Here is a 10,453-nt window from a genome sequence, read left to right on the forward strand (position 1 = left end):
ATGGAAATTTGAGCTGAAATTTTGCTTTAAAAAAAATAATCAAGTCAATACCTACAGGTACTCCTGAAATTCTTTGTGGAGTATTTTTTGAATGATTGAATGAACAGTTTTGTTAACGTTTTGTAGTTGGTTATAGGCGGGCAATTCCATAAGGGAAAAATTCTGAACCATGTTTAGGTGTTATAGGTGATATAGCCTATATGAATATATAATTTCATAGTCAAACAAATGTCTTTATATCTCAAAGAGAAGATACAATGTTTTTCAATGACTTAGCATCAGGGCTCTCACTTAACTTTTTTTCTTGGTTGCCAGCCGGGCATCCTGTACAGTTTTTTAGGTTGCCAAAGGGCAGTTTAGGTGGTCACAGTAAATAGGTTTAAAGAGGTTCGTGTAATGCGAAAATTGGCAAGGTTTACTAGTGTAAATATTCCGATGATGAAGAGAGCTGCACTGCTGTCTGCAATTTATAATAGGTACGAAGGACAAAGTACAAAACATACAAAGCAAAATTGATATTCTTTCACAAGTTCAACTAGTCAAGTCAGTGACTTACTAGTGTTTGTTTTTATTCCTTCGATCTGATCAAAGCAAAATACATGTCTTTGCAAGTAGTGTTTGATAAAAACATTACCCAACAAATGGTCCATTTTTCTTCATCCAGCTATCACAATCAATGCCACCTTACATATAATTATATACCATATAGTTATGCTCATTTTAGCTGGCTGTGAAGTCACAAGCGGTAAAAGGTTCTTTCATTTTTTTTCATTGGGCAGGGCTTAGTTGCATTGATGGGAGAAGAAAAATGAAGAAAAAATTATTACATGACTGTTTAAAAATATGATTTTGGGGGTTTACTCTTTTCTTGATCTGACTGTAGGAATAATAACTTGCAAAAATGTCAATTGAATAAAGAAGTCATTGCAGAAAACAGAGTCAAATTTACCTGGCTTTGTCACAAGTGTAGTTGTTGGTCACAGGTCACAGGTAATTTTGACTTTAATCCAGATATTCAATTGAGAATTTTTGCAAGATTTAATTCTCACAGTCAGAGCAAGAAAAAAGTTATTGATTATCATTAATACAGGGGCATTGGCAGCAAGTAATATTGGCAGGTGAGGAGGGTGTCAGGTGATCGAGGGGTTTAATTGATCACTTCAGTTATCGGATGAATCGCTATTAATGTCCATCGGTACTACTTCATCTTCAGACAAGTCTGTGTCAGGATCTTGAGGGACATCTCCAGACATGTCTGGTCTCCTTGACCTCTTCGCTCCTGAGTTCCACAGTGAGATGGCTGGCATTGGATCAAAATGTTCCTCATCTGATCCATGGAGCATTATGAGGAGCTGATCCGTCACCCTGTCATCCAGCAGGGAACTCCTGATAGAGGTCTTTAGAAGCTTCAGTCTACTAAAACCCCTCTCCGCCTCTGCTGAGCTGGCTGGTATGCTCAGTACCAGGTCGATGAGAGAGCAGATATTGGGAAGCTCCTCCTTGAGGCCCGGGATAATTTCCGACCATGGCTTGCCTTTCTTCCTATAATAGTACAGAAATGATGAAGATTTTGAGAAGAGATGTTGCATGATTAATCTCCATCATCCATGTAATATTTTCCTTAAATATTTATTAGTATCCATAAATTTGCTCCAAGTCTTTGAACACATTAATGATTCAGATTGTCGTATCTTATTGCAATTATTGTTATTAGAAATTATAGAAATATTAAAATCAGCATTTACATACTAGTATGACCAATTGGTAACGACAAGATTTGAAAAAAATGCAGAATAAACATAATGGTTATGCTGACATGCACAATTTTGTACAGTGGATAAAATGGGTGTTTAAGCAGCAAGAATCATTTACTTGTCACTGTTGACTCTCGCTTTGAGGAGATTCCATTCCACACTGACTTTCAGGGTGTCCACACCTCCTGCTGTCAGTGACTCGTTGAAATGTCTCACTAATGTTTGAACACCATCATTGCCAAACTCTGCAGAATATGAACATAAAGAAATAATACTTATTAATCAAGTTATACAACTAATCTTTTCTTGTAATGATTTGTATGGTAGAAAGTTATATAATATCTTGTATACTATCAAGTCATGTGTCATGTATCTCAAATTATTATCATTTGAAAGAAGAAAGAAAAATCTATTCAAATTATAAGATTGCTTTTTTCAGTATTATAATGCCGGTGTCAGTGTATGAAAAAACATACCACTTGTGTCCTCTGGCCAGAAGTTGAAGCTGACTATCTTCATCGCTTCACAGACTCCGTCATTGAGGTCCTGGAATCTGCCTTGGAGGCTACTCTCCAGACTGTCCAGCAGCTGTGTCAGTCCACCCTCAATGCTGGTAGTGCCCTTCAACTCCCCCTGGAAGTGTGCGTCAAATTGGAGCATGTGTGGTGTTGACTTTCTGAAATAAACATGATTGGATTGGAAGAATAATATATAATGTGCAACTGCCAGAAATAAAACTGAAATCTGCAATGTAACACAATTTGAATAAGAATATGTCTAGCAGGAATATGGACAGCAATAAATCATATCTTATTTCATTCATCAAAAAAGCATAATTAATTAAAATTTTAGTTGAATGAGTTCTATTTCCATCATACACTGTCCAACAGCATACATGTAATTGCATTGTTAAAGATTACCTTTCATTGTACATTCCGAGGGTAGTTGCAGCCGCATCAATTGATGCTGCAACATCGGCAACTGTTGAGATTGACTTCTGTGCCACAAGGGACACCTTCGACAAGACTGTTACAACATCATACAGGAAAAGAGTGTACATGAGTACATCCTTGCGCTCCAGGAGCTTCTGGAAGCCCTTTGCCTTGGCCTTTGCTTCACCAGAACATTTTTCCTGTGCTTGAACCTGCAGTAAAGTATATAATAAAATGAGAGTGTGGGTTTGGGCTTTGGATAAGGAAGGTAAGTAAAAATATGCAAGTAAATCAATAATTTATTTGTATCATTAGAAATCATAAAACTAAGAGATAATTACCTGATGGAGATGAGTTATCATGGCTCGATATCCACGAAGAAAATTCCGTATGGCACGTTCGAGGTGAGGCAGCCATCTGGTTCCACCAACACGTGTAGGGATAGCTGGATGATCGCCATGAGCTTCGGCAGAGACTTTCAGCGAGCTCCTATTCTTAGAGCTGTTCTTATAGAACAGGTAGAGATTGAGAAACAGTGTATTCAACTGGGTACACATATTAGATCGTTTCATTGCATCTTTGAATGCAAGTTCTAGTCGATGTGCACAACAATGAACGGCCTGAATTTCAGGGTTTAGCTGTTTCATTAGGGCTGCAACACCACCCGTCTTCCCAAGCATCACTGCTGCCCCATCTGACCCGAAACCTACAAGCTTGCGGGAAACCTCTGCTTCTGACATCTCCATCCTCTCCCTGAGTGCGTGCAGAGTTGCATTGTAGATGGAGACAGCATTTGCAGTAGTCACTCCTGCCAAAGCTACAAAGTCCATGTTAATGGTTCCATCGCAAGAGTGGCGGATGTAGATTATTTCGTCTTCAGTAATGGAAGAGTCGGTTGTTCCATCGCTGATGACCGATACAAACTTCGACCCCTGCACACGACCAACCATTTTGCGTCTTTCCACCTGTTTGATAAAAAAAAAAAAGAGAAAACACATAATTAATTAAGTTTTTGGCTACTACAACTAGACAGAACACCTTATTTTATTCAAATGTAGGAGCAGTAACTTGCTAAGTATTAAGTGAGCATAATATTACCAGTTTATATAGAAAGTGGAACTTGATTAGTGAGAGCAAACTATCTTTACACAAACTTGAACAAATTATAGAAAAGTAAAGTTTTGAAAATTATATTGTAGTTCTTTTGGGATTGTCGAAACTCAAGTAGATGTCTTTTATTATTTTTATTACACTTTCTAGCAAAATTTGCTAAGCTGGTGCCCTTATTCTTTATTGCAATAAGCCAGAGGATATCAGCCTTTATTAATTATTTCATTTATTTTATTGAGGGAGGCCAGGGAGAGGGCGGCATATTACCTTTTCATGTTTAATAATTATTTTCATACTAATTACAACAACAAGAAAATCTTGTCTCAACTTTATTTTAGGGATAAAACTGTTGATACAGTGGCAATTATGAAAAGACTTGTTACAAGCATGATAAAACTTTTATCTTCTCCGCCATGTCCACACTTAAACAATTGTTATATTATGAGCTCAGCTGCTGGATTGCTGGAGTGGGATAATTTCGATTACAGTGTGAAAAAAAGGAGTTTTTTTAATATAATTATTTAGAGAGATATATCTTGTTTTGCAGGACATTATATTTTTCAAATGACATTTTTTTTTATCCAGTTTATCCTAAGAAGTGGGTAGTCCCTTGAGCGCTGTCGTGCTTGTAAATTGTAATTAATGATTGGTGACAAGTTCATTTTGGGAAAGATAGAAGAGTCGACCGTAAGTGCAGAAGCTTTGCACTGCACGCGCCGTTGGAATTAACACCGATGTGATTGGCTGAATATATTAATTAAAAAATGAATATTTATATATTCTAGAGAGTGAATCAGAGAGAGAAACACACAGACGAAGCCTACATGTACCCAATTTAATTTATTTTTTGCTAGCTAGTGATCGGGTCAAAACATCATGATAAATTACATGTTTGAGTTTATTGACAGTAGAATGACTAGATGGTCTAGAATCATAGAGATATATACTATGTCTAGAATAGATAAATCACGTGACAAATTCCAGCTTCCCCGACCCGATTCCCAGCACAGAAGGCGTTCCGGTAACGAAAATAATAGTAACCGTATCTTCGATGCGAGATCGAGAAGGAAGGAATTTTCACTCGATTGATGAATATCCACGACATCACGTGATCTTTACTTAGCCAATCGCAGCTCAATATACAATTCACACCGCGCGCGAGTGTTTAAAGTTTTATTATCACGTGATGCATATATAATTATGCAAATTTGTTCACGGTGCCGGCCGGTGTCCAATCCGATCTCTCATTCTCTCGTACTTAAACTTATTTTTGCGTGGAAATTTAAGGTACGTTAATGCTATAATTAAATAGATCTAGGCACTTTATAATTCTAAATACAATAATGTAGTAATTTTAAGAACAATTTACGTACCTCAGCAATGAAATGAACGAACACTTGAGCTGAACGGTCATTTAGATACGTTGTTCCCACGTCGAGTCCTTTGGCTCGATCCAACGAGCACATCCACGTAAAGTCAGTGAAAGGTCTGCAGTGTCTAGCGATTGCGTTGGCATTTCTGAAAAGATGTTTCAGACGATGAACGGCTTTTTCGTTGAGAAGATGAATCATCTTTTCGGCCTTCGATGTTCCAGGCTCAGCCCTTCTAGCTCTCATAATGCCGACTCCCTTGCGGTGATTTTCACTCTCCCCATGCTTTTTCACCGAGTTAAGCCTGAAGCTGGTGCTGCCGTGATAAAACGCATTGAATTTCTTGCCTGGCTCACCCATGATACCTGCCTCCCGACAAATCTGGCAGAACATTTCTCCTTTCTCTCCATCATATTTCAACCACTTATGATCATGCTCCCATACTTTTCGGTAGTTCCTTGATCTTTTCTCTTCCTCATACTCTTTGTCCTTGTCTGCCTTTCTTTTTGCACCCTCTTCATTCGGTTTCGATACATTCATGTAACGCCACATGATCTTGCTTATTACTTTCTTTCTCTTAGACTTTCTCGTTGTCAATTAACACTCAGAAGGGGCCGTTAAAGAAATAAAAAATCATTGTCATTGTCATTGTCATTGTCATTGTTATTGTTATTGTCATTGTCATTGTCATTGTATTGTCATTGTCACTCACATTCACTTTCATTCACATGCATCATGTATCGTCATGTACGTAAGGCAAAGTATAGTTTGAAATCAAAGACAAAATTTGTTCAACATTGATTTGTATTAGTTATATTTATTATTTACGAAATGTAAATCCATGCAAACTACAGAGGAATAATCATAAAGAATTAATTGTAACCCCAGGCCGGGGGGGGGGGGGGGGGGGGGGGGGGGGGGGGTATGGTATTAGATACTGTACGCGCGAGGGCTTACGTACGTATTATTAAGTTAGGTATCTATGACGAGCGCGTGCGTTGAATGATCGGAGTTCGAGCTAGCGCGCTAGCTAGCAAACCCAGGCCTCCCGCTCCCCGGCAGATGGTGCCGGCATGGCGCATACGCTCTCCGCTCTGGCTGCGCGAGCGGTGGATAGCTGGCAGCATTGTCAGCTGTTAATCGTGTTCGTTGACGAAGTACGATCATTGTAATTAGTGCTCTGACGCCTTTGAGTCTTTATTTTTTTCAGCCAAAGTATTTTGTGGATGTGCCTTGGCATTTGTGAAGTATTATGTAAGTGTTGGTTTATACTGCTGGTTTCTTTGTTAGGTTGCCAGCCGGGCAGCCAAGACGGGACTTTTAGGTTGCCCGGTAGCGTTTTAGGTGGTCAATGGCACCCAGGTAACCGCTAATTTCGAGCCCTGGAAATGTTATATTTCTGCATCATTCCGTATATATATCAATTCCATGGCATGCACAGGTACAGCACAAAGAGCTATGTAATTCTGTAACTACCTAATTAAGTGGAGTTACCCAGGTAGTAAGATCACTTACTTCTAATGTGATGGTGACTTCAGACCAAGTGTTCTGTACAGCTGAACAAGCTCCCTCATGGATAATATCGAGTCCTCCGTTTTCCATGGTAACAGTGTACGTATCCTCTTTGGATTGGTTCACCGCTATGTATCTCATACGGGAAGCGCCATCACGTGCTTTAGTCTCTGCTACAGAATTGTGAAGATCCTCACTGAGAACCGATGCCAAACTTGGACAATCATCTGGAGAATGTTTGAACAGAAGGGATGCATCATCTTCAAATACAAACATCATCAACAAACATTATCTAACCATTACAACTGACAGCCAAAGAGACTGATTCCAGCTTGATCTTGAACATATTCCTTAAAATGACCCCAATGCTTTGAACCACCTGGGTTATCTTCTACAGAGTTGTGATTGTTTGAAATTGATCAATAACCTGCAGAGGTATGTGACTGTAACTCTGTAATTGACTGGATTTGAGTACTTGTGATTGATTTGGATTCATCACAACTCTCTGTGACAGAGCACAGGTGCTTGTTTTGTCTAAATTGGTGACTAACAATTGCAATCACTTTTTTTTAAAGTGTGGAGAGAGTATATGAAGCATTAAAAAAAATACAAATAAGGTTATGAAATCTAGTGTTATTACCACAAACAAAGTTGAGGGTTAGTCGCATCTAAACTACAGCTTAGTAACAAAAGTACCTCATTTTGACCATTTGGAAGAGTTAAATATTGGAATTATGCAACTATTCAGTCATTCAATATTGTCAGTTCATAATTCACGAGACAAAACATGTGACTGATTCAATATCTCACCTATGACACCTTCACATGACAGCAAACTCGTCCATGCTCCCTCAGCAATAACTGGATGAGAGAGAAACACACAATATGTAATGATAAAGACAATGAAGATTAAATGATGATGAAGAGACAGTACCTAATTAAAGTGTTTTGTTGATCCTGTTTGAAGAAATAGATTAACAATTAAATCTTAATTTAATTTATACATTGAATAAGTCTCTCTTATGAGTTCTATTTGCTATGCTACAAACAAACAGATCATTTTTTATACAAAAAACTCACTTAATGAGGCCAATATCTTAACAAAAATAAATCAGGAAATGGCCTATGTCACTTACAGTTCACAACATTGCATGGAGTCTTGTCCTGCCTTCTGTTGACTCTCACATTCAGTACTTCATCATGAACAGACCGCCCACTGGATGTGAATGCTGCTCTATGTGTCAATAAGCACTCCAATATCTACAAATGGAGAAAGAAAGAGAGAGGGGGAGGAGAGAGAGAGAGAGAGAGAGAGAGAGAGAAAGAGAGAGAGAGAGAGTCAAGTCAAAGTATACTGAGAAGATATCCAACTACTTGATCTAATATAAAAATTGTTTAAAAATTCACAATTCATTTAGGCTCATATAAATATACCTTTCTTTCTCTTTCCTTATAGAGAACAGCAAGGTGATGTTGACAACTGCATAATTAGATTATAGATATTACATGCTAAATAGTTGCTATCTGAGTAATCCCGTGCCTGTCTGGGCTTGGGCAGGCTATCTCTATCAGGGGAAAGACAACAAAATGCTCTGCAAAAGTCTGCAGTGATGATACAATGAGCTTGGTGTCCGTATCGAGATTGAAACATAAAATGTCAGAAATAGAGAACTGAGATTTTTTTAAATGCCAGAATCCGAGACCAATGGGCCACTTTCATGGATACCAGCACATCGCTGAATATATGGTCTTTTTGGTATTTATGGCTTAGATCGTCCTGAAAGTAAACATAACAACATCTTCTACACAAAGACCTTGTTTTTTTTATTATGTGAGTATTCCTTTTAGGGGTGACAGGTTTAGTATCAACCACAATATCATCATAAAAATTTAATGTCTAAAATCTTACTTCAATGCAAACTTGAGACAGGGCCATCACTATTCAGCTATTCATGGTGACCAGACAGCTCCAACTCTGTGTGATATAAAAATGATTCAAATAGAAAAATATTTCATCTGAAAGTTCAAGGCAGATTTGTAAAATTAATTAAGAGTAGAAAAATATGGAACTGTAGACAAAAAACAAAAAAAAAAATACACAGACAATCAGCAACAAATAAAATTTCCAAGTAATATACATTTCAGAGATAAAGTTCCAACAATTGCTACAAGTTTAATATTTTAGATTCATGTGTTGACTATGGCTCAGGTCCATGTATTATAGGTAGACTAGACTGTTTATGTGATGCATCACTGAAATGCTAACAAAAGGGGCAGCCAATGACAATTGATGGCAGTCTGTAAATTGGGAAGAAACTGTAACATGATCTTCAAAGCTATATGCCAGTCAATGCCCATTTTAATTTCTATTTTACAGATTAGGCCTATTACTTTTTTTGTAAGACGGAGTAATTTAGTCTTGATAACGAAGTGCTAACATCATATTCGCTCATCGTCTCGGTTACTGGTTCCAAACATCAGTCTGCCCATGAGGTTCACTGCGACATCATGCAAGTAACGGACTGGAGAAGGGCAAATATGTTTGGCGCTGATGTGGTCACCACGCCATTGTTTAGCACAAAATTGTTTGAAACCAGTTACCCTGACAACTTGGGGTCATATGACGTCACACTTCAGTAATTTATACATGGCATCAATATTTTTAATTTTTTTTCTTGCTTCAAGAATACGGCTCAATTTACTATATATATTTTTTTAACTCTAGAAAAAAGAAAAGAAAAAACACCCCAAATTAAGGCCAAAACAAGAACAGAGACTTAAAAGTGTCTGCATTAATGGAAACAATACACACCCAAAATACTTGTTTTCCCCATAAACAGATTGCACTATCATGTAACATTTGTTTTCTTCTTCTACCTTAACATTTTCTACAATAATACCACCTTAATTCTGTACTTAGTCTATGATTATATAGGTCACAGTAGACCTACTAGTATTGTTACATAACATGCACTGAGCCAAAGTTGGGTGGGCTGTCAGATGATTGGAGTAGTGCATCAACATGGACCAACTATTCTAAATTCAGACATTTATAATTCATTGACATTCAAACCGTCTCTTAAATCTACAACTCATCCCCAAAAAAGTGATCTAGACACATATCATAATAATCTTAAACAAGTATAAGCTATGAATACATGATCATGATAGACAAAGATCCCTCTAATTGATAAAATGATAATAATACACATATTCTTCGTCTGAGACTGAGTCTGACACAACCTAGACGCAAGACTGGGTCTTGGATTAATAATCTAGGTTCACAAATTTGCATATCGGCTCGTCTGCTCTTAGCACAGTATACATTTAATTTCACACCAAAAAAGAGACAGAGGAGGAACATATGCAAAACCTACCTTCTCTAATACTTGAAAATTACACAATGCATATTCTCTCATGTAAACTATACCTGTAAATAATCTTTCTTTGGTGAAACATCCGTACAAACAAGGGCAAGTCGTCGAAGTTCGCACACATGTTTGTGACAGATATGGGCTACAATGAACTATGAACTGAATTTAAGACTTAATAGACAGGGGAGATTCATGCTATATAAACCAAAATGCTAAAAAAAAAAATGTATATAACAAAATCATTTATTTCAATTGATTATGATTTACGCAAAATGAAAGCCTCTGAATTATCAAGAATTATTTAATAATAATAATGAATTAAGCTTTTCATATATTACAGAAAATTGTTGTTGATATTTTTGTGATATTTTTTGAATTACTTTTTAAGCTCAACCCTTTCT

The 10,453-nt window shown here is 37.3% G+C and overlaps 2 protein-coding genes across 2 annotated transcripts in view; both read right to left on the reverse strand.

The window, feature by feature from the left end:
• The window catches only part of LOC763563, a 58,105-nt gene extending 47,909 nt beyond the window's left edge, over positions 1-10,196 (reverse strand). The window contains exons 1-5 of the mRNA XM_030999061.1: positions 10,109-10,196; positions 8,588-8,653; positions 7,815-7,938; positions 7,489-7,539; positions 6,682-6,905 (exon numbers count right to left, since the gene is read on the reverse strand). Coding sequence (XP_030854921.1) covers positions 6,682-6,905; positions 7,489-7,539; positions 7,815-7,938; positions 8,588-8,614 — 426 coding nt within the window. The 5' untranslated portion in view covers positions 8,615-8,653; positions 10,109-10,196. The remainder of the gene's footprint in view (positions 1-6,681; positions 6,906-7,488; positions 7,540-7,814; positions 7,939-8,587; positions 8,654-10,108) is intronic.
• Positions 521-6,545, reverse strand: LOC100891334 (zinc finger protein 862-like). The gene is made up of 6 exons (XM_011670659.2): positions 5,170-6,545; positions 3,028-3,651; positions 2,675-2,898; positions 2,231-2,430; positions 1,873-1,999; positions 521-1,542 (listed from the first exon to the last, which is right to left on the reverse strand). Exons 1-6 carry the CDS (start codon positions 5,716-5,718, stop codon positions 1,161-1,163), a joined length of 2,106 nt encoding a protein of 701 aa, XP_011668961.1. The 5' UTR covers positions 5,719-6,545; the 3' UTR covers positions 521-1,160.
• Positions 10,197-10,453: the final 257 nt, after the last annotated feature.

The sequence above is a fragment of the Strongylocentrotus purpuratus genome, unplaced genomic scaffold (genome assembly GCF_000002235.5).
Source record: "Strongylocentrotus purpuratus isolate Spur 01 unplaced genomic scaffold, Spur_5.0 spur5_scaffold_5, whole genome shotgun sequence".
Lineage (NCBI taxonomy): Eukaryota > Metazoa > Echinodermata > Echinoidea > Camarodonta > Strongylocentrotidae > Strongylocentrotus > Strongylocentrotus purpuratus.

Coding starts and splice junctions, on each gene's coding strand:
- LOC100891334 (XM_011670659.2), bottom strand. CDS start 5,718: ATGTGGCGTTACATGAATGTATCGAAACCGAATGAAGAGGGTGCAAAA. Junction 2,899..3,027: donor TGATAACTCATCTCCATCAG/GTAATTATCTCT, acceptor ACTTTACTGCAG/GTTCAAGCACAGGAAAAATG. Junction 2,000..2,230: donor CTGGCCAGAGGACACAAGTG/GTATGTTTTTTC, acceptor CATATTCTGCAG/AGTTTGGCAATGATGGTGTT.